General features: G+C 42.2%; 2 protein-coding genes across 20 annotated transcripts in view; both read left to right on the top strand.

The window, feature by feature from the left end:
* MACF1 (microtubule actin crosslinking factor 1) overlaps positions 1–6,662 on the top strand; it is a 237,812-nt gene extending 231,150 nt beyond the window's left edge. For 13 of the 19 annotated variants that reach the window (XM_083173834.1, XM_083173839.1, XM_083173838.1 and 10 more), the window contains 3 exons: positions 249–359; positions 2,510–2,624; positions 5,393–6,662. In XM_083173834.1, the coding sequence (XP_083029960.1) occupies positions 249–359; positions 2,510–2,624; positions 5,393–5,628 (462 nt within the window). In that variant the 3' untranslated portion in view covers positions 5,629–6,662. The remainder of the gene's footprint in view (positions 1–248; positions 360–2,509; positions 2,625–5,392) is intronic. The other 6 variants (XM_083173836.1, XM_083173835.1, XM_083173837.1 and 3 more) reach the window with 1 other exon arrangement.
* Positions 6,663–7,611: 949 nt separating this feature from the next.
* VAV1 (vav guanine nucleotide exchange factor 1) overlaps positions 7,612–25,269 on the top strand; it is a 112,541-nt gene continuing 94,883 nt past the window's right edge. Inside the window, exon 1 of the mRNA XM_083173820.1 lies at positions 7,612–7,965. Coding sequence (XP_083029946.1) covers positions 7,762–7,965 — 204 coding nt within the window. The 5' untranslated portion in view covers positions 7,612–7,761. The remainder of the gene's footprint in view (positions 7,966–25,269) is intronic.

Below are 25,269 nucleotides of genomic sequence, written 5' to 3'. Positions count from 1 at the left end.
TATGTTCCTGAATATTAATCTCCTCCTGAGACTACATTAGTCCTTTTATGTAACTGAATTCCATATAGTCCCAAACTACCTTATGTATGTAAGATGGGTGTCTGCTCCAGTCCACTTTTACTCAGATTGCTTTTTTTGTTTGGACATTGTTTTCTGTTTTTTTTTTATTCTTTGTGCCAACTCATTTCCCTTCTTCATCTTCACTCACTTCCCCAAACCATCCATGTGTGCCCTTGCCCCTCTCACAGACTCCACAGCAGCCCTATCGCTGTTACGAGAAGCCCTGGCTTGTAAACAGCAAGGCGGGCACGCCCTCTAGGGGTCTTGAATTCTCAGACACCGAGATCCCAACGTTTGAGGTAGAGTATGGTCCTCCAGACATGGAGACTCAACCCCTTTCCCTTCCATTAGCCATTTTCCTGCTAACACTTTGCTTCATCATCAGGTTTCCCAAAATCTAAACTAATGATTGCCCAAAGGCTGTGTATCGTGCTGCAAATAGCTTGATTTCCCCCCCCCCTTTGTATGATTGCTTTTCCTGCTTAATGTATGAGGTTTGAAGGCATGCTGACACTGGTTAGAAAACTAAAAATTGAAATCAATGATGATCTTACTAAAATGACCATGGTTTCTTCTGGACATGGATGCATGGGGTTTAATTACACTGTTGTTTCTACACTTCTTCAGTCTTAATTCTCACAGATTGGTGTTTGTCAAAATACAAAGCGTAATCTCTAAATCTCCATTGCATGCTCATAGGACGGTGTCCTGTCCCCTGTATACAATTCATCTAACAGAACTTTGTGGCTTTTATCTGGTAAATAATGACATAAAGCACAATTCTCCATTTACTAAACTGCAAAAGCAAATACGTTTTCTATTTGAAATCATTTTGGATTATGAACACACCACTATAGAATTAAGATTTGCCTAGTAATTAAAGCTTTGGTGAAATCAGATAAATTGGCTTCAAAGCTTTTATTAATTAGACCCCACGATTAGTAACCCAGTTTTTTTTTTCCCACAAGTGTATTAATTGAAAAACCATTTTATTCTATTTTTATTCATTTCATATGCTTGTTTTGTTTCTTTTGCCTGCTGCCTTCTGAAAAAAATACAACATTTAAACGTAGCAACTTCTCTACAGCTTTAAGAAAAGAGGGGTGTACAGCGCTAGGTTTGACTGAAGAAAGTGTACACTACCACATGTACATATGTATATATAACATTTATTAATACAAGAAAATTAATTGGATGAGAGCTCTCATAAAAACATATACAATAAAATTATATATTAAAAACAATAATAGGACAGAGGCTCTCTGATGAGAAAAGGCTCCACAATGTGTGCACCAGCACATTAATATTTACCAGGGGGAGACGGGAAGGTATAAACGGTCTCCTTGATGGTATGGCTGCATGAAATATGTCCCAATCCGGATAAAATGCCCAGTGAGTCCAGGTGTCAAGGTGGATAAGAAGTAGGCAGTCCTTAAGGTATGTATATACCAGGCATGGTTTTGCAAATGGCTGCTGGAAGATGAACGTCCTGGAGAGAGATGAACTGGTCCGGAAATAAAGTGCAGGGTTTTTGTGCAGTCTTGGTTTGGTGCAAACAGAGCAATAAAGTGCAGTGGAGTGATGCTGGAAGCTGCTCAACGCGTTTCGACGCTATCTCGCGTCTTCATCAGGAGCTGGGCATTTTATCCGGATTGGGACATATTTCATGCAGCCATACCATCAAGGAGACCGTTTATACCTTCCCGTCTCCCCCTGGTAAATATTAATGTGCTGGTGCACACATTGTGGAGCCTTTTCTCATCAGAGAGCCTCTGTCCTATTATTGTTTTTAATATATAACTTTATTGTATATGTTTTTATGAGAGCTCTCATCCAATTAATTTTCTTGTATTAATAAATGTTATATATACATATGTACATGTGGTAGTGTACACTTTATTCAGTCAAACCTAGCGCTGTACACCCCTCTTTTCTTTTTGCCCATTTAATAATTGGGAGAATTACACACTCCCTGTACAGCAGCTTTGGCTGTGCCTGTGGTTCTCTTTCCTTTTTTTCTCTACAGCTTTAAGGTCGGCAAAATGCACTGCAATTACTGTTATTGGGCATTTGGCCCAATGTGGCTGCTTTCTATAATGGTCCAATCAGAATTTAGCAGGATTGCCAGGCAGTGTTAGAAAATGTGACGAGTACATCCATTTTCAAACATGCCTGGTGACCCAAGTGGCAGAGGTCATGTCACTGCTACTGCTGCTTGTGTGTCCAACTTATTACCAGAAGCCTATATAATGCCTGCTGTAGAGAATGTCAGCTGTATTTCCCTGCAAATTTGTTAGTCACAATTAAAGATGGTTTATTTCCCGCAAAGGGCAGCAGAGCAAAATAAATAAAACTATATAGAAAAAAAAATGGGTCATATTCCTATTTAATATTGTAATATTGTGTTGGTTAAGCTTGGTGTAAATAATTATTGTCGCGCATTTTTAAGGTAACACCAACTCAAAGTAGCAAAATGAAGAAAGCTGCTATCCACACCAGCCGCTCATCCCTCACAGGAGATGTGTCTGCAGCCACACCTTCTGGTGCCAAATCAGGCCGACCCGGTAAGTGTGCATTCACCCACAGTACTGTAGGGTGGGGACTGCTTAAGGTGGGATCTGAATGGCTGAAAGACCATGTCTAGGTCCACAAGAAAAGTCCTCATGTACAAGGTAAACACTGGCAAAGAGTTAAAATCAGCAAAACCCTTATATGGTAAAGGCTGACATGAGTTTTTGGGAGGATTCCTTTAACTTTTTTTATACCATCCACGAGGTCTCTGGTAACGGTAAAGCATAGCAAGCGAACGCAGAACACTAATTGGTGAGCCAAATGCTCAGGTGTTGATAGTAACATAAGAAATCGTGAAAAACTGATGTGGGCTATACCAAGAGAGAGCACTATTTGCGACATCAGTGTTGTCAAATCATGTCTATCAACTAGTGTGTATGCGCAACATCTTCTAATTTGCCATGCTGTACGGCCTTCCAGGAGATATTATATGAAGCTCTACATTGTAATAAAGGAAGGAAGAACGTTCCGTCAATCAGTACATCGAATAATGTGTACCGGCAACCTGTTATGGCCCCGGACGAAAGGACCATTGGCACGATTGCCAGTCATGCAGAGTACTTGAACTATATGCTTCAGCTCCTGATTATTTCCTCAGAATAATATTTATTTAGATGTAAAGGGGCATACACATGTTGAAATGTGTGCTAAGCGTTTTTCCTAAGCTATTTAGCCCATACACATGCAGCAATGTGTGCGATGCGGTTTCACTTAAGCAAAAAAAGGCCGGTTAGTGGTTCAGAATGATGTAAATCATGATCGCTATCACTTATTCTGCACACAGATCGATTTGCGGTCACTTGCTAAGCAATTTGACTAGCTTTTGACTGAATGCACTCACTTTACTAGTGGGCGATAGCGATGCGGACCATCGCTCGGGGGCATAAACACAGGAAGATCTGTGCTTGCTTTCAAAACGATTTAGTCAGATCGCTTAGTGAAAAATGCGAAAAATTGCTTCCTGTGTATGCTCCCGAGCGATGGCGTGTGTCGCGATCTCCCACTAGTAAAGTCAGTGATGTCATTTACATTTAATTGTTCATTATATTCTTCTCACTGAGAAAAAGTCCTAGTATGTAAATTAATGTTGGTCTTAATATAAAAACAGCTCAGGGATTTTCCTGAAGTTGAAGTTATAGAACTGAAGCATCTGTTGTGTAGCCCTGTAACAATCTCAGTGGAGGTACTGTAGTTGGACACACAATACACATTTATCTGGTCCCTCACTATGAGAACACTACATGCAAAGTACATCTTGCATGTGTATCTCTAAACAGCATTATAACTTATTCATTATTAGGTCATCAACAGTTTGCATCATTTATAAAGAACGTTTGATGCAAGGTGCCTTGGATTTACATCAGTGCACTTGAGCAGTGGGCCCAGTGTACATCAAGGTGGGCACCTACACCTTGCTTGCACTCAGGAGTTTCTGTAGCAACATTATTGTGAGGGGAGGAACCTTATTACTTGTCACTTTTTCCATATAAAGCTTTTAATTACATTGCATGGACTTCACATAGAAATATAATTCTCTAGTAAGCACTGGTGATATGTGATACCTGGCCAGTGGTTATTGCCATATACTGCTCTTTCAGGTACAGCTATTTTTTCACGACACAGGCTGTTAATGTGCACTATTTCCTTAAATAAACCTTCTTTACTGAGAGAAATTCTCCTTATTCTATGCTTAAATTTCGAGTGAACATCTCTGAATTTTCAAGATAACCTTACGGGAGCATAGTTAAAGATTCCTTTATAAGAATGCTAAAAGTGAAAAACCTGCGCTTATCCCTGTTAGCCCAAAAACTCTGTTGATTTTGCCGTGTTGTTAATAACTGCAAATATGTGTCAATTGCGTACCATATGGGAAAGTTTAATAAATGAAAACTAAATTAAAAACTCTAAGACATAGAAGGTTCCAGCAGCGTGAACAGGAATTGCCAACTCCCAGAGTAAAACAAGAAAGGTAGAGGTATATGAACACGCCCTTGTATAGAGAAAGAAAGATTTAAGAATGTATTAAACATACATATTACACTGGCCAGTGATATTACACTTATCACTGGCCAGTGTAATATGCATGTTTAATAAATTCTTAAATCTTTCTTTCTTTATACATTGATTCCAAGCGTGTTTTCATATACCTTTACCTTTATAAGAATGATTGCCCCTGAACTAGTGTGAATATGGTATGGGATTCTGCTTCATACAGACACCGAGATCCCAACGTTTGAGGTAGTGTCTAACAGTGGTGTCTAAGGTGATATATACTACACGCAAGTGGTGACCCCTGACCTGCTAAAGATACCTTGATGCGTATGGATACTCTCCAGTTTGATTTTGCAGTGTAAATGATTGCCGCTTTAAAACAACTGGAGCTTTCTTACCAAATCTCTCACTTTGTGAATCTCTCCTCCTATTACATTTCACCCATTTATTTTTCCGGTCTGAACTATATGAGGACTTTGCGGTGATTCTCATTTCGATTTTCAGGAAGCAGGAATCAAGGTTGCGTCTTGGACTATTTCTCCTTCGTCCATTTTAGTTTCAAATCTGAATATAGTGTTTTATGAATTGCCTCCAGTGGATTTGCTGCAAAGTGCAGGCACAATAATATAGGCATGGGAAGTTCTACAGTTTTATCAGTTATTGGGAAAAGTAGAGAATATTTGCTGTATATCTAGTACACCAATCAAAAACCATAAAGAATTACTGTTTAACATCTTTGATATCTGATCCCCTCGGTTTTCTGTTCCAGATCCCAAGAAAAGTGGCAGTCGCACTGGGAGTCGCGCCGGCAGCCGCGCCAGCAGCCGCAGGGGGAGCGACGCCTCTGACTTTGATCTTCTAGAGACACAGTCAGCTTGTTCAGACACCTCAGAGAATAGCGCTGCTGGGGGACCATCCCGCAGAGGACTGTCAAAGCCTTCCAAAATACCTACAATGTCCAAGAAAACTGCCAGCACTCCTAAAACGCCAGGCACAAAGAGATAGTCCTAACCTACGCAAATGTCCGGCACAAGAGCAAATAGCCCACAATCTGGGCAGACCATGACATTTTCTATCATGTACTGTACATCTGGATGTACACAAATTCTCTGGGTGGAGAAATTTCTATAGTCTATACATGTAAACGACAAATATGTTTATACCTGCCTTATCTGTTTCTTTTGGTTTTGTACGTTACTACTTCCATGTGAATATTTCTGTAGATACAAAGCCTTGTGTGAATTCCTGGGAAGATTCAGGGACGCTGGTAGAAAGATGGAGTGTAAAACAGGAGAGTAGACAGCTAATATTCTTACGGCGGGGTATGGGACCCTTTTTTTTAGGGTTCATATCCTAGGGAAACACTACTACACTTTAATAGGGAATTCCCCTGTTTTGTATATGACAATACTTTATTAAATTGCAGAGGGATCAGATACTGACACAAGATTTTAATAAGATTTAGTCTTTCTAAATTGACAGCACTTGCACATTCTGCTTTGACCATTCAATAAGTATATCAAGTCTCTAATAGCAACTGCCATTACAAATTGACAAATAATTGTGTGACATTAAATTCCAAATCATGGCGCAGCATACACTAGCCTGTGCTTCTCCGCAGCCATTTTGCACTCATCCCAGATTCATCTGATCTTCTAATTGTAAACTACATATGTTTTATTTATCTGCATAGGATTTTCTTATTTATTATTTAATGGTCATTCCACTTAGGATTTCTGTGACATATTCATTGTAGACAAACACAGCTGTGCATCAATCAAATAGGAGCACAATTCCTTCGTTATGATTGTATGCTGGTTCTTCCCCCTACACCCTGACAGAGTGAACTTGTGGGGGGAGGGGGTGTTAGGACTCGAGTGGATCTCTCCTGTTACCAGTCATTACGTCCGGTTCTAACCAGGCTGCTGTGTGATTTTCTCAGTTAGTTTGCAACAGAAGTTGATGCTGTACCAATGAACTGTTAAAACAAACAACAACACATTTTGTATTAAAATTGCTTGCAGTAACAAAATGAGGTATACTTTGTGTCATTTGTCTTCTGTTCTAGGAAGGACAAAGGCAAAAAAGATAGAAGTTTATGTGAAAACTTCTTCATGTTCTACACTGAATCCTAAACTTTTGTCTCTATTACTTCCATATTTCTTGTTTTTACAATCTAGTAGCTTAACAAATATTCTCATTTGTTTATATAAGCTTTTTACACCTGATATCGTTGAGAATAAAGATTCACCCTCATTGAACAGTGTGTTGCCTCTCCTAGAAACGCAGCTTTTTTTTCCTCCATATCGCGGTCTTTCATTTTACAGTCTGTCTCCGAACCTTCAGTCAAGTGGTTAATGTTTGTGTGTATGCTGCCGAGATTGACCTCAAGTCAGTGGTTCCTTCTCCATACTTCCTTATAAAGCCCTTATGGCTTAAAGAGCAAGTGTACCCTTTGTAGAGTTTTGCTAAGTATGTCCAATAAGTTTCTCTCTGTGAGAGATGTGCAATATATCCACTAAAAATGCCAGCACCGCTCAAATGATGAATACAAATGTTTGCTTTCCTATTCTTCACACCTGTTTTGACAAATTCACTTGGTACTCAAAGGGTTAAATGATGCCTTTATGTTTGTAATAGCACTTTTAAATAGTCATAGGATCTTAAAGATGAGTTTATCCACAGCAAAATACCTTTCTCATCTCTTCATAAAACTGTAACTATTGTGGATGATGCAGTAAATTAATATTCTACTTTTTTTATTATTATTATTATTATTATTATAGATATTATTGTTCCTTTTCACAAAAGTGCATGTGTCTCAACAATTCTTCACATACCAGTCTACATACCAGTTTTTGTTTTACATAAGCACAGTTTACTCACACTGCTCGCTCTCTCTCACACACACACAGTTTCAGTGTGACAGTTGCAGAAGAGGAAGTACAGCAAGTTTCTTCCTCATTAGACTCCGGAAGCCTCTATTCAGTGACATACAGTATTAGGCTGTCTTTGTAGGAACACGTCTCACAATCGCAAGGTTCCCATTTCTGTCACCTCTCACTATCTCATCTCTGTCTGGGTCTCTGGTTACTTTTTTGTATCTTTCTGCCCCAACCCACCTATTTGGGCATTGAGATGGAGCTCTGGAGGCACTGTGCCCGGTGGCTGATTGACTGTCGTGTGCTTCCACCCAACCATCGTGTGACACTGGACACTGCACAGGTGTGTGACCTGGCTCAAGCACTACGGGATGGAGTCCTACTCTGCCAGCTGCTCAACAACCTGAGGCCTCATATTGTCAACTTGAGTGAAATCAATGTCCGCCCACAGATGTCACAGGTACAGCTAGCAGTGCTTGTGGCAACACGCACTCATTTTATGTTTATTTAGCTAGATCAGCGGTTCTCAAACTGGATCCCAACCTTCTCAGTATGAGGTCACGACTCCATGTTGCTGACCATCACGCTGATGACTTTTCTAATCTCAGTCAGTGATTCAAGTCTAAAAAATCTATTGCATTGTCTGTTATTTTAGACTCCTCACATCATTTTGTGCCTCCATAATGCTGCCATGTAGGGTGCTGTCTGCTGCCTACACGTGTGACGTGATCACCTTCTGCAGTAACTTGCTGGGATCTTGTAATTATTTTTTTTGTCCGATGGGATACCAGAGCAAAATATTTTGAGGACCCCTGAGCTAGCTGTTTATAATGTTTGTTTATTTAGAATGCGCTGGTAAGTTTCTAAGAACAATACATTTTACAGCCACAACATTGTTTTCCTTATTTTTGGATGTAGTCTGTGCATAAATAGTTATGTGCATAGATGTCTCTGTACAAAGGGTGAATATTTAACTTTCCAGTCGCATTGGCCTGCAAGATAGGGCAAAGACGTTTGTGTGTGTGTGTTCGTGTGTGTGTGTGTTCATAATATATCATGTGGTTTAGTCACACACTGGAATATTTGCCTACCTGCTATTAAGCATAAAGAGGATGGGATGTTGTCTACCAATGACTATTCATGACTAGTTAATCAAAATGATGGAACATACAGATGGAACGTCCCTCTTCCTTGCAGGGGCTGGCAGTAGATTCACCAGCCACCGGAATGGGGAGCACCTGCACTTCCCCTTACTACGGGGTCCTCGCCACCAGTCCCCAACACTGTCCCCTACCTCCCCGCTCCCCCTCTAGCCCTGCCCGTCTCCCTGAAGCGGAGACAGGCAGGGTTCACATCCCCCCGCTGACAGGAAACTGGGACGCGCTCACGCATCCTAGTCAGATGTAGCTCCGGCTCGCCAGTGGGGGTGGTCTGGCGAGCCCCAGCTCTGAATGAGCGACGCTACATCTGTAATGGTAATGTGTGCACTTGAACAGGACAAAATTTACTTTCTCCATCAGTCGCCGTCTAGTGGCTGCTGGTGCACACAGCACTTGAATTCCACTCCAAAGTGAGTTGAATTTTGTTATAAAGGATGATTTGAGGCTTTTGTGACTACTGAATGAGTGACTCACAAGTCATTTCGTATTTATGGAACAAGATGGAGTGGTGCGCTATCGGCAGCTGCTGGCACTGGGTTGTCAAACCCAAACAAAATAGTAGGATATAAAATAGAAAATGTGCCAGCGCTGGCTGTACCAATATATAGAAAAGACGGTTCTCAGTTAAAAAACACAATGTTAACACATACAAATATAAAAGAGTAAATTCATATAAAAATATGTCTCAATGGCACATATAAGTGATTAGCATATGATATCACAGGGGTATTGATTGTGTATTGGGGAGCTCCATATATAATGGCTTGTTTTATGATAAATAGTTGTGTAGCGATATATATTACCATCCAATGTTATTCTGGCAAGGTTGATAGGCCAGTGGGAGTGATGAAGAGTCCAGAAAAATCCCTTGATGAGGGCTCGCCTCCCTATTAGGCGTCTTCTTATATACTAGAACAATTAGGAACAATGCAGATATCCCAGATGGTTTGTAAGAGTCCAGATAGGTCAGGAGAATTATGGACGTCGGTGGGAGGGTGGACAATCACTTGGTGAATGGATGGATGGATCAGCAGTCAATAAATGAGCTCAACGCTTTTCCCCGGATGTTCTGTCACACTTCCTCAGGAGCAAGTGTGAATTGGGAGCTCAGGGCTCAGTTTATATAGCAGTGAGTTAATTGTAAGACGGTTCTCTTATTATTAGGTGTTTTTTAACCTGTCATTGTGTTTGAACATGAGCATTAACACACAGGTGAATTGAATGACCAATTAACTCACTGCTATATAAACTGAGCCCTGAGCTCCCAATTCACACTTGCTCCTAAGGAACAGAGAACATCCGGGGAAATGCGTTGAGCTCATTTAATACACAATCAATACCCCTGTGATATCATATGCTCATCACTTATATGTGTCATTGAGACATATATTTTTATATGCATTTACTCTTATATTTGTATGTGTTAACATTAAATTGTGTTTTTTAACAGTCTTGTCTAATATATATATATATATATGGTACTTATGTAGTAACTGGGCTGACGATTTTGAAATCGGGTCCATCGCATCGCATCGCACCCGACCAAATCGCATGCGATGCGATGCGATGCGATGGACCCGATTTTTCCATAGGATTCAATGTTAAAATGGACTGAGTCCATTTCAACATGGAATTCAATGGGAAAAGGGGTCCTTTTCATACCCCTACTATCCAAGTGGGCATGGAGTTGGATATAAACCTGTGGCGAGCGTAGCGAGCCACCGAGCCCGAAGCGTGGCGAGCGTAGCGAGCCCCGCGAGGGGACACAGAATACCGTCCCCTCGCGGGGCTCGCTTCGCTCGCCACGCTTCGGGCTCGGTGGCTCGCTACGCTCGCCACAGGTTTATATCCAACTCCATGCCCACTTGGATAGTAGGGGTATGAAAAGGACCCCTTTTTCCCATTGAATTCCATGTTAAAATGGACTCAGTCCATTTTAACATTGAATCCTATGGAAAAATCGGGTCATCGCATCGCATCGTATCGCATCGTTTGCGATGCGATATCGCATCGCATCGCATCTGATTGTATGCCTTAACTTAAGGCATACAATCAAAAAATCGGCAGCCCAGATACTACATAAGTACCGATGGAAATATTGCTAACTTCATGTTACCATATCTGTTGTAAAGTCTTTTCCACATCACTGACCAATAAAAATAACTGTTCTGTTATTAACATATAACAGTTAAAAAAAAGTAACGGTACTTATGTAGTAACTGGGCTGCCGATTTTGAAATCGGGTCCATCGCATCGCATCGCACCCGACCAAATCGCATGCGATGCGATGCGATGCGATGGACCCGATTTTTCCATAGGATTCAATGTTAAAATGGACTGAGTCCATTTCAACATGGAATTCAATGGGAAAAGGGGTCCTTTTCATACCCCTACTATCCAAGTGGGCATGGAGTTGGATATAAACCTGTGGCGAGCGTAGCGAGCCACCGAGCCCGAAGCGTGGCGAGCGTAGCGAGCCCCGCGAGGGGACACAGAATACCGTCCCCTCGCGGGGCTCGCTTCGCTCGCCACGCTTCGGGCTCGGTGGCTCGCTACGCTCGCCACAGGTTTATATCCAACTCCATGCCCACTTGGATAGTAGGGGTATGAAAAGGACCCCTTTTTCCCATTGAATTCCATGTTAAAATGGACTCAGTCCATTTTAACATTGAATCCTATGGAAAAATCGGGTCATCGCATCGCATCGCATCGTATCGCATCGTATGCGATGCGATGCGATATCGCATCGCATCTGATTGTATGCCTTAACTTAAGGCATACAATCAAAAAATCGGCAGCCCAGATACTACATAAGTACCATATATATATATATATATATATATATATATATATATATATATATATATATGTACAGCCAGCGTATTTATGGCAGTGTAAGTTCTTTTTTCTGTCCATGGAGAAACATCCTCTATTGTGTGTTCTTGTGAAGCCGAGACAGGTAAATATGTAGCGTGAGTGCTCAGTTTTCTACAGGCAAATTCACTAAAGTGTACCTTATGGTGTAAGGGGGCTAACAACAGTCAATTTATTGTCAGCAAATAAAAAGGCTAATTATTACTATTTTACCTTTATGGCTCGCAAATCAAATGTATGAGGATCTGTTGCAGAGGTGAGGCCAGACACCTTTCTATCATGGTATCAGTTATAGTTGCATATGGAATGGTCTCAGGAGCTGCACCTGTGTAAAAGAAAGTTTTCTATATGTAAAAGTGCTCCACAAGCAGTGATTTGCTATGTAATTGACACCATGTATTTCTAGTGGTAATTAATCTCAGACTGATCACAGGACAAATCTTAAAAAGTAAGCCGTATTTCGATGTAAATATTAAAAAGCATAATGTAACTTTATTTGTGCCTTGCTATTCCCTGGGCTACCTGTATCCCTGCTGACACCAAAACCCCTGTCAGGCTTAAAACCTCTCAGGCCTGAGACATTGAGCATGGGTTAAAGCTTGGGGCTTTCTCTGCTGCTGCACATACACATGGTTGATGACCCAGGCTGAGTTCCTAGTCCCGGGCAGGGCCAGCAACAGAAATCTTGGGGCCCTGTACAATGACATTTCTGTGGCCCCCACCTAATCCCAAATCCATACAACCCTCTTCTGCATGAGTCTCATTTAATCTTTCATTGCTCCTGATCCTGCTTTTAGGTGCGGCCTTCTCTTGTTCTCAGTCCTGCTGGCCTGGCTGCTGCTGCTGCTGCTGCTGACCTGTCACTTTCACAATTGAACGCCCAGCACTATGAGCAGGCAGGGCAGGTCGTTTACAGAGTGCTGAACAGATGACCCGAGCATGCGCAGTAAAAGTGCATAGACTGAGGCAAAAAGCAATAGTGGCGGTTATGGCTGTGCGCCTGTGGCCCTAGGCCATGCGCGCACACACAAAGTAGACAGCTCTGAGCACAGAGTGGCAGGGCGCACACACAGTAGATGGCAGTGGCACAAAGTGAGTCAGTTAGACTCAGCCACACACAGATGGTGCACAGTAGCCGGCAGGTTCGCGAGGGTCACAGACAGGCCTGCTAGTACAGGCGGCGGCTGTGCCGGGCATGGAAGCTCTCCCCCCCCCCCCCTGTCGCCAGCCCTGGTCCCGGGAATGACCCTGATCGATCGAAGCCAGACATGGGTCTATGCGCATTCATGGCATATAAGTTATTGCATATTGTTCAACTCTCTTAAGATTGTGGAAAAGATAATTATGAATCCACAAGGTGCACACAATAAATGGCAGCCTTCCTACAGGTGAGATTCAGTGAGGTAATCCTCTATACCTCTAGTAATGAAACAATAGAAAAATGAAGTGTTACAATAATTACAGTGTGGCACTAAATGCAAGTTACAGATGGCAATTCATGCTGGGTAAAATCATACGTCCCTATTGGTCAGAGTCCATTTCAACAATCAGTTTCCATAGAGACACAATATTCTTAATGGTCTGCCTTATCCTCCCATAAAATGCAAGAGGCGAGACACAAACAAAATATCAATATACATATCAATATATTGTACAATGTAATAGCATAAAAGCAAAAAGTTTACAAAGTGACAAATGCAAATAGTTCCACACTCTCTCCAAAGTATACGTCACTAGTTCTCAAGCAAAGCAAGGAGATTAAACACCACTAAATCCCATAGGCAGTATGAGCCAGAGTTCAACAGTGATCCTTGTGGTAATCTGTCCAGTCTGAGCCAATGCACATTTCCACCACCACTGTGGTCTTTGTCAAGGCTGGATATTATTGCCTGTCCATTTTGACCCTCTTAAATATCTTAAATTTCAAGACTAAAACAGTAACCGCTGTGAGTGTATAGTACATCAGATTACCACTACAAGGATCACTGCTGAACTTTGGATCATACTGCCTATGGGACTTAGTGGTGTTTATTCCATCTCCTTGCTTTGCCTGAGAACTAGTGACGTATGCTTTGGGAGAGAGTGTGGAACTATTTGCATTTGTCATTTTGTATACTTTTTGCTTTTATGCTATTAACCCCTTACCGACACAGCCTGTTTTTGCCTTCCTGACAGAGCCCTTTTTTTCAAATCTGACATGTATCACTTAAGTGGGGATAACTTTTTTTTGCTTTTACTTATCCCAGTGATTTTGAGATTGTTTTCTCGTGACACATTGTACTTCAAGTTAGTGGTAAATTTTGGTCGATACAGTCTGTGTTTTTTTGTGAAAAATACCAAAATGTCGTAAAAAAATTGAAAATTTTGCAATTTGCAAAATGTTAAATTTTCTGCTTGTGAGACAAATAATCATACCACTCAAAATAGTTAATAACTAACATAGACCATATGTCTACTTTATGTTTCCATCATTATTTCAACCTCCTTTTAATTTTTTTGGACACTAGGAGGCTTAAAATATGAATAGCAAATTCTCAAATTTTCAAGAAAATTTCAAACACTGATTTTTTTAGGGACCAGTTCAGTTCTGATGTGACTTTGAGGGACTTGTATGTGAGACCCCCCCATAAATGATGCCATTTCAAAAACTGCACCCCTCACAGTATTCAAAACAGCATTTTGGAAGTTTGTTAACCCTTTAGGTGTTTCGCAGGAATTAAAACAAAGTGTAGGTGAAATTTTTTTGCAGATTTTCAATTTTAATCCATTTTTCTAAGGAACACAGTAGATTTTACTAGAGAAATGTGACTAAAAATTGATTCCCCCAATTCTTTTGTTTTCATAAATATCCTATATGTGGCCCTAGTGTGCACGTTGACCAAACCACAGGCTTCATAATAGAAGGAGCACCTACTTGATTTTGGAGCCTCCTTTTTTGGAGATTATTTTTTAGGCACCATGTAGGTTTCTAGGCACCATAAGATGCTAAAAGTTAGGAACCCCCCCACAAGTGAGCCCATTTTGCAAACTACACCCCTCAGGGAATTCATCTAGGGGTATAGTGTACATTTCAAACCCCCAGGGGTTTCACCAATTTTGGTACAACTGGGCTGTGAAAATGAAAAATTACATTTTTTACACAAAAATGCAGTTCTGGCTCAAAATTTTTCATTTTCACAAGGAATGAAGGAGACAAAGCACCCCAAAATCTGTGCCCCAATTTCTCCCGAGTACGGCAATGCCTCATATGTGACCAAAAAATACCATTTGGGTGCATGGCAGGACTCAGAAGGGAAGGAGTGATATTTGGATTTTGCAGCACACATTCTGGTGGAATGAATGGTGGGTGCTATGTCGCATTAGCAAGACCCCCGAAGCACCAATACAGTGGAACCCCCCCACAAGTGACCCCATTTTGCAAACTGCACCCCTCAGGGAATTCATCTAGGGGTATAGTGTACATTTCAAACCCCCAGGGGTTTCACCAATTGTGGTACAACTGGGCTGTGAAAATGAAAAATTACATTTTTTTACTCAAAAATGCAGTTCTGGCTCAAAAATTTTCATTTTCACAAGGAATGAAGGAGACAAAGCACCCCAAAATCTGTGCCCCAATTTCTCCCGAGTACGGCAATGCCTCATATGTGACCAAAAAATGGCAGGACTCATAAGGGAAGGAGTGATATTTGGATTTTGCAGCACAGATTCTGGTGGAATGAATGGTGGGTGCTATGTCGCATTAGCAAGACCCCCGAAGCACCAATACAGTGGAACCCCCCCACAAGTGACCCCATTTTGCAAACTACACCCCTCAGGGAATTCATCTAGGGGTATAGTGTACATTTCAAACCCCCAGGGGTTTCACCAATTGTGGTACAACTGGGCTGTGAAAATGAAAAAATTACATTTTTTACACAAAAATGCAGTTCTGGCTCAAAATTTTTCATTTTCACAAGGAATGAAGGAGACAAAGCACCCCAAAATCTGTGCCCCAATTTCTCCCGAGTACGGCAATGCCTCATATGTGACCAAAAAATACCATTTGGGTGCATGGCAGGACTCAGAAGGGAAGAAGTGATATTTGGATTTTGCATCAATTTTGGAATGAATGGTGGGTGCTATGTCGCATTAGCAAGACCCCCGAAGCACGGTGAAATGATGAACCTAATAATCCATAGATGTGTGGTATATTTTAAAGCACTCCTTCATACATAGGCCGGGTTTGTCGGGGCAAGTTTCACAGTGGAAAATAGTTTGCTTTCGTATTCCCTTTTTATAGCAAACTTTGCACCTTTTTTGTGTCCTGCCCTTTTCTCCAGTGGAGGGGATTTCGTTAGGAAAATGCTGCCCTGATACAATACGGGGGCCAGTACTAGAAGTACTGGGGCCAGTACTAGAAGTACTGGGGCCCTCTGCCTGCTGGTTCCCAAATATTAGGCCCTTTATGACTTCCTCTTGAAAGTGCATAAATGTCTCCGTCTGGCTGGTAGAACGGAATAGTACGTAAGCGTTATACAGTGCCATCTGGATGATATACACGGCCAGCTTCTTATACCAGATTTTTGTTTTCCGCAGGGCACTGTACGGCTTCAGTACCTGATCTGAAAGATCCACTCCGCCCATGTACTTTATTGTAATCAAGGATACAAATAGGTTTTGAGGTGTGGGTATTGGTACCTCGTACAGGGACGGAGGTGGTACTGTCTCCGTGAATTGTTGTCAGTATAAGGACATCCCTCTTGTCCTTATATTTGACCAACAACATATTTTCGGTGCATATTCCCCTGCTTTCACCCTTTCTCAGTAATTGGGCAACGTGCGTTTTTGGGAGGCCTCTTTGGTTCTTGCGCACAGTACCGCAAGCTGCTGTACCTCTTGAACCAAGGGCCTTAAACAGGGGGATGCTGGTGTAAAAGTTATCCACATAGAGGTGATAACCCTTATCCAGGAAGGGGTGCACTAAATCCCAGACAATCTTTCCACTAACACCTACGAGGGAGGGGGGGCATTCTGGCGGTTCAATTCTTGTGTCCTTCCCTTCATATACCCTAAACCTGTGGGTGTACCCTGAGGTACTTTCGCACAGCTTATACATTTTTATGCCATACCTTGCCCTCTTATTGGGAAGGTACTGGCGGAATTTAACCCTTCCTTTAAAATGTATAAGTGACTCGTCTACACAAATGAATTTTTGGGGGATGTACATCTCAGCAAATTTGGCGCTGAAATGATCAATGACCGGCCTGACTTTGAATAGCCGGTCAAAGGTGGGATCATCTCTGGGTGGGCACTGTGCATTATCGTTGTAATGCAAAAATTTAAGGATCGTCTCAAAACGAGTCCGGGTCATGGCCATACGATGAAGTGGGGTGCTGTACAGAACATCTGTATTCCAATATTGCCTAATTTCTGGCTTTTTAACTATGCCCATATGTAACACCAGACCCCAAAACGTCATCATCTCTACTGCATCTACAGGGGTCCACCTAGCAAATGATGACGTGGGGTTTTGGGCAATAAACTGCTGGGCATATAAATTACTTTGGTCCACCATTAAATTTATAAAATCATCAGAGAAAAAGACTTTGAAAAAGTCAATTTCTTTGAGGCCTGTACTATCAAATTGGATTCCTGGGTTGGCCAAAAACTCAGGAACCTGGGGCTCAAAATTGTCTGGTGGTGGGGTCCATACGAGATCAATCATTGGGGGGGGGGGTGTCTCAGCTGCTCTACGGGGGCGTCTTTGAGGGGGTCCCTCATCACTAGAGGAGGAAGAGGAGCTTAAGACAAATGCCAATTCATCGCTTACTTCACTGGCTGTGTCAGTGTCAGAGGCAAGAAGGGCATATGCCTCCTCCACTGAAAACAGTCTTTGCGATGATTGGGACATTTTTATTATTTTTAAGTGTAGTGTTTCAGCACGTGTATAGTGTAGGGGGGGGTACAAACTTTATTTCAACACGGGGGGTATGTAGTGTGTATGTAGTGCTTTAACACGTGTAAGTGTAAGAAAAAAAAAAAAAGGTCCTGCGCCAAAAATTGAGCACAGATGTTGGTCAGTAACGTCCGTCACTGATCAGCGGGCACAGGACACCCACAAAAGCACCGTGGGTGTAAAAACAATTTAAAAAAAAAAGCCCACAGCACTCTCCAAAAAAATAAAATAAAAAAAAAATGCTGAAAAAAAATTATATCAACCCTGTGCCAAAAATGCTGTTCAGTGATGTACGTCACTGATCAGCGCTCAGCGGCCACAGGACACCCACAAAAGCACCGTGGGTGTAAAAACAATTTAAAAAAAAAAACCCACAGCACTCTCCAAAAAAAATAAAATAAAAAAAAACTGCTGAAAAAAAATTATATCAACCCTGTGCCAAAAATGATTAGCAGTGAGGGGCAGCAGGCACACAACTGTGGGTGCAACCTGACAGGGTATATATATATAAAAAAAAAACCCTGCACCCCAAAAAAGGTGCTGATCACTTAGTTTATAGTGATCAGCACAAAAGGGGGGCAGCAGATACAAAATTATAGCACACAATTTAAATCTCTGACACAATGACGCTGCTGCAGCAGCAGCAGCACAAGGAAGTCACACCAGGAGCTGGCAGCACGGATGCCACCAACGCTGATCAGGTCAGTATAGGGCACAGATGGGCACGGAGACCGCTCTGCACGCTGTTCCTGACCGGAATGGCGGCTGCAGGGCTGTCTCCGTTATTTCATCTGAGGTGAAATGGCTGTGATTGGTCCGTCGGTCCGACGGACCAATCACAGCCTTTTGGGGGCAGGTGGGGTGAGGTGGGGTGACACCAGTGTCACCCTTACACCCGGTGGTGATTGGTGCTGTACTTTACAGCACCAATCACCACCGATCCCTGTGTCACCGGCGAACGTTATTCGCCGGTACACAGAAAACGCTGTAATTGGCTGTTCACATTTGAACAGCCAATCACAGCGATCGCAAAAGGGCGGGGGCATCGCTGCCCCCCCTGGGCAATGAGGGAAGATGTCTGCTGTCAGGGACAGCAGACATCGTCCCTCTGTCACCGCGTCTCTAGACGCGGTGACAGTTAAATGGCATGACGTACATTTATGCCATGTGTTGGGAAGCACATCCCGACCATGACGTAAATGTACGTCAAATGTCGGGAAGGGGTTAAACTGTACTTCACTATATTGGTATTTTGTTTGTGTCTCCCTTCTTGCATGTTATAGGAGGATAAGACGGACCATTAAGCCTTGTATTTTATGCGAGGATAAGATGGGCCAATATGTCTCCCTGGAAACGGACAGTCGAAATGGACTGCGGCCAATCGGGACATATGATTTTATTTAGCATTAAATTACCATCTGTAACTTGCATTTGGTGCCACACTATAGTGATTGTAACTCTTCAATTTTTTTTCTATTTTAAGATTGTGGCCTTTGTCTGTAGTTTGTGTTGTGACAAGATTACCAAAATTTTAAATTACGATTTCCTTAAACAATGAGGAAGTAATGCTAGCCAATTCCCCTTACTATAAGATTATATGGAGTTCATTCATTAATAATAATTTTAAGGGCCTGGTAATTATTTTATCATTATAAGTACACATGGTAAAAATACCTGACCAGCAGTCTCACTACAGCTTTTTTATACTGTGTTCAGACAGCAAATGCAGGGTCGCACTGGGACTTTAAAATGGTTCAGTCCTGGTGCGAACCTGCATGTGTGGTCTGTTCAGATCACAGCAGCGAACCGGTGTTATTGCTGGTTCGCTGACATCATGAGGGGGTGCGGCGGAGTGTCATCGGGGGCAGGGGAGGAGACAGGGCTTAGAGCTGGCGCTGCTCCAAGCACTGCCTCCTCCATAGTGTGAATCGGAAATGGGTCCTCGACCCGTTTAACCCATTCACACTGCACAGCAACATGGCAATGAACCGGTAAGAACTTTTTATCCGGTTCGGATTGCCGTGTTGCTACCGGTTAACTGTAACCGTTTACCCCTTTCACATCGAACTTTTTATTGGGTCGAACCGGCAAGAAACCGGCTTGTACCCAGTAATTAGCTGCGATGTGAAAGTAGCTAATGTGGGATTATAGATAAGTAACTAGGCCAGTGGACCCCACACAGTTCACGGTTTCCAGGTCACCCGACAGGTGCACTCATTACTCAATAACACATTTTAAAAGATCCACAGGTGGAGCTAATTATTTCACTTGATTCTGTGAGGAATCGAATTCTGCAAAACATGCACCCTGTGGGCTCCTGAGGACTGATTTTGAGAACCTGTGAACAAAGCAAAGTTATAGATTGCCTTCTGGATTTCAGTATGGGGGATATTTATCAAGTTTAGAACTCTTCGTTCCCTTTTTCTCACCATCATTTTCCCTTCTATTCTTTTTCCTGTTCATTACTCTGCAGATAGGTTCAGTATCATATGTCAGTATTCAAATTGTCGACAATCATACTGTTGAATATATTGAATGTCAACATGTTTACCTGTATCATGTTGACTATACCATAAATGTGACATTGAGTTACGAGACAATTAAGCAAAGTGTCAATTTCTATTAAAATATATTTCAAACTAGTAAGTCTGCTCGAAGCAAATGCTTCAAAAGCTAGTCTGCTACCTTGTTATTGCCTCTGTGTTTGTGCATGTGTGAAGGTACCCCGACAGCATGGTATTTGTATGTGGCTGTGCTAGTCCTTCCCAGTTCGTCGATAGATAGATAGATAGATAGATAGATAGATAGATAGATAGATAGATAGATAAGATATGATATGATATGATATGATATAGTATAGTTATATAGTTTGTGTATTTTCAACTAATATATATATATATATATATATATATATATATATTCTCATCATATCACTAGCTACTAGGGTAACACTGCTTTGTAAACGCAGGCAGATATTCCCAGAAAAGCGATTTCCACTTGTATGATGATGCAGTAATAGAAGAAGGTAATGACAAACCACAAAATAACCAATATAATACTAATTCTCAATGTCCTGACTAATCACCTCAGATTTGTGCCGTGTTGAGGTGTATGACTGCATGTGTCACTGCACTTGCAGCATAGTCCAATACACTGGCATATATAGAGAACTAGCGTACACAGCCTTTTACAGGTCCAAAATTCATATTGTATGCATATATTAAGTCAATGATGCAAAAATCTATAGATAAAAATATATTTTATTAGCATTCCAACCTCGCTAAAATCATCTATTAAGAGATGTCCGTATTAGTCTGAGCTCCATTCTTTACATTAAAGAGACTCTCTTGTCCAATCACAAGCCTACTTTCCCCTCACAAGGCATGATGACGAGGAGAACTTGCTGGTAAGAGGTGTAAATATGGCTGACCACTAATGGTCGAACGCATCTAGTTAGATGTCTAAGAATATTCGGCAGCGTCTACATAGATGGTAACAGAAGATCAACCAAGCAAAAGGTTGGTAAGTGTACCACGTCTCCTCGCATAGCTCGCTGCAGCGCCATGTTTCACGCACTACTTTTTTCTTCCTCTATGTCCACTGAGCTGGTAAAGTATGAAAAACTCGGTTAAAAAAAAAAAAAAAATCATGAAAAACTTGTGTCGATCTTGTCACTGTCTACTACATTCCCGTCAACCTTTTGCTTGCGTTGATCTTCTGTTAATATCAATCTAGATGCCGCTGACCATTTTTAGGCATCTAACTATACGCATTCGACCATAAGTATGGCAGAAAATCACCATGCAGCCAGAATCAGTGCAGGGTGCAGTGATGTCACGTGTGCAACAATACATTAAGCCATGGGTCTTCAAACTGTGGCCCTCCAGATGTTGTGGAACTACATGTCCCAGCATGCCCTTATAGAAAAAATGTGACAATGCATGTTGGAACATGTAGTTTCACAACATCTGGAGGGCCACAGTTTGAGGACCCATGCATTAAGCGCTCAGTGGGTTGAGCCGCACTGGTGCATCTGAGACTAGTTACATCTGTATTAACCAATAGATTGAATAATAGGGACCTAATTATGTTTGCATTAAAGTTGCAAATGCTACGAGGCTCATAGCTTTAGGGCAGGGGTGGCCAAACTGGTCCTCGAGATCTACCAACGGTCCACATTTTCCAAATCACCTAGCTGGTGCACAGCTGTAGTCATTACTAACTGTCACATTTTAAAACCTGCTGCATTCATTCCTACTATAGATCCACAGGTTGCCTGGAAAACATGCACCGTTGTTAGATCTTGAGGACAGGTTTGGCCACCCCTGGTCTAGGGTCTGCTACCCTTGTCAATGTCCCACTTATTATGGTTTTAGTGCTACATGGTGGCACATGGAAAGCTTTGGTATAGGGCTTACAATTGTCCAGTTACAAGGAATATCGTAACTTCTAGAGACAATGGAAGTGTTTTCCCCTGGGCACAATGTGCCAGTGAAGCGCTAAAATGGTAGAAGGGAAGTTCTTCCATATTACAGGGGTACACCGCATAGGTCACCTGATTTTTGTGGTTCGTGCCACACACAGTCATTTACAGGCACCTATGGTCAACTTCTGCCCTGGTTATAATGCTAATGAGATCACTAGCAGACAGACAGCCTTATTCTGGTCTGCCTGCAGGGGCTCCGATGGTGGGCGTATGCGCATGTGCAGGGTAATTTCTGCGCATATACATATGCTGGGTGCGTGCGGCCACGATGAACAGGGTGTTTGCTGGGCGCATGCACCCAATTGTGTGTGGGGGGGGGGGGGGGTGGCAGGCAGCCCAGCATTTCATGGGTGTTCCCATGAGCCTGCTGGGCGTTCTCATGCAAATGCCCCAATGACACAGGTGCGGGGGGTGGCCAGCTGACATCACCAGATGTCGGCTGCCCGCCCTCTTCCTCCCGAGCGTTCATGCATATGTGAGTGATTGAGAATCATTTTTATATGCGTGATGAACAAATGATGTGGGTGAGTCCCACTATGCTGCGAATGAATGTTACTGTGTAACATCCATTCGCATGCCCTGCGAGGGAATCGCCCTTGCGAATGGGTGGTGGCCAGCCCACCATTTGCAAGGCGGGGTTTGGTGGACTCGGAAGGCTGCGAATTCGCAGCCTTGCGAATCAACTAGAATTACCCCCTAGAGACTGGTAGAAAAAAAGAGCAGAGAAGGAAGAGGAATCGCTCCCAACACTACTGTTTTGGCAGCTCATACACGCTCCGTTCCTGCTCCATCCGTTCTGTACTATGAGATACGCGCTCCCACGCATCTCATCTTACATTACAAAAAGTATGTGCTGCACATAATTTTTGTACTAGCTTTACATCTTATCACATCGCATTGCATGCACAAGGCATGCGGTGCGATACGATGTGTACTTTAAAAGTACAGAACGGACGCCCAGAACGGAGCGTGTATGGGCTCCTTCAGGGAGTATCACTAGTTTACAACAGTAGGTGGCAACATAAGGAAATAGGAGTACAGAGGATTGGAAGTCAGGTCTGATCTAGATTTGCTGCTCTTGTTTGTTATCTGGATCCTGATTAGTTTTAAATTGAATGAGACTGCTCGCTCTGTTCCCCTGACAGCACAGTACACAACACTGTCCTAATTTGTGTGCCCCAGAAGAGTTGTTTGGGCAAATTATGGGAAGACATTATTTGTATCCCAATTGTGTTTTTTGAAATGTTGGAAGGTATGTACAAAACATTATACAAACCCAAGGCTGCATGATGAAAAGGTGCATTATAAATAATTTACTCATTTTGCCCATAAATGCCAATAATTGGCTTCCAATTTAAGTAAAATCCCTATATCAGAATCCACCTTCTGATATAATGTTATGCCCATGTGCCCAATGTGTCTTAATACTGAGTCACACATATTCCCATACCCCAGTCACATTTCTGCTTCCACCACTGCCCTGGCCTCACGCAGGTTTGTAAATGCATTAATGTTATGAACAAAAATAAATCTTGAACATTTTTTTTTTTTAATTTAATATGTAATTCTACAACAAGCTCCTCTTCATGGTAATCACAGTCTTCCTTTGTTTGGTTTAGTCACTGTGTGTTGTGGTTTTCACACAGTGCAAAATGTACTATAAAAACACTTGGTAATTACTGGTGGTGACCACATATCCAGGGAGTAGTACTTCTAAATACACACCTAGGATTATTTGCACCAACCACACCATGACCTAACTAACCTGCATGAGGGAAGATGTGTGACAGATAGATGGGTCACATGGTTCTCTAGCTCCAAAGAGTACTAGCAGCCATTGCAATGTGAAAGCTTGGTGGTGTTTAGGGTATGAAACAAGCAATAACATGTAGGCATGCTGACACATCAATACTAACCCCTTTTGTATAACTCTTGCTGAATGAATACTCATCTGCACAATTATATTTGTCTCTTCACATCAAGTTTATATAAACCATTTTTTAAAATGAGTTACCTACTAAATATCAGGGTTGCCGACTTTATTATTCTCCTCTCCGGGAGAAGCCCGGAGAGGAGAGTCTTCAGCAGCCGCTCAGGGGGTGGGGCTTAAGTGTGACATCACTAAGTCCCGCCCCCATGATGGTAAACCAGCTAATTCACGGATCTCCGTGGAGGGGGCGGGGCTAAAATGACGCGATTGTGTCATTTTAGCTCCGCCCCCTCCTCTGAGACCCGAGGATTGCGGCATTTTAATGCCGCGATCCGGGGGACAGCGGGGGTCCCCCCTGAATCATCCTTCATCAACTAATAATAACAATAAAATAGTATGGGTCATTAGTCTGAAGCTTAGATTTTTCTCTGCTTTCAATTCGATTTTGCTTATAGGAACAAAATCGAATCCACATCAATGGTTTTTAGGACTCTTTCGATCTGCATTCGATTCGATGCGCGCTCCCGTTTTCTCAAAATCGAATAGAAAAATCTACTGTGCAGCCAAGGAAATCTCAAATTCGATCCAGTAAATCGAATGAGTACATTGTGCCTACATTGTGAAATCGAATCGAATGCAAAAGTACAGATCTAATGCCAAATCGAATGGGATGATCTAATGCCAGATCTAATAGAAAATCAAATCTAACATCAAATCTAAAGCAAATCTAAGCGTGTGTACAGGGCTTAACAGGGTTGGAAGGTGGACATGTGTTTTCCACTAGGGTGTGGCAGGGAGAATAGAATAGTGTGCCGAGCGCTTTCAGCACCGTGCCCGAAGCATAGTGAGCGCAGCGGTACACTTTGATGGTGTCCACTATGTTGACATTTGGGACCAAAAAAAAATGAAAAACTCCTGTCGACCTTGCTATTTTTGACCTTAGCCATGTCGACCTATTTCATAGGAAGACCTTCAGTGGTCATCCAAATGCATGTCGACTTAATATGGGTTGAACCAATAAAAACTAGCACCATCTTCAGGGTCACCGATTTTTGCAAACGCTGAAGCCTGGGCCGGATTCAGCAGAGCATGGATCGCGGCTCTGTGGAGTACTGTGTTTATGAGAAGTGGAATATTGTCACAGTAACTTTATGGATTTGTCTTATCTTACTGTAACCTTGCATAGTATCAAGACACACTTGTCAAACCTTGTTTCTGATTTAATTATCAGCCGTGGGTTGCGCTTACACGTGCCACTGAAGATTTTTTTTTTTTTTTTTTATTACTTTTTGCTATTCAGTTAGGACTGGGGTAGCCAACCCTAGTCCTCGAGAGCTACCAACAGTGCATGTTTTGCAGGTCTCCTCACAGAATCACAA

Source organism: Crinia signifera, chromosome 2 (assembly GCF_055691185.1).
Source record: "Crinia signifera chromosome 2, ASM5569118v1, whole genome shotgun sequence".
Classification (NCBI taxonomy): domain Eukaryota; kingdom Metazoa; phylum Chordata; class Amphibia; order Anura; family Myobatrachidae; genus Crinia; species Crinia signifera.
This window is presented reverse-complemented; position numbering and strand designations above follow the sequence as displayed.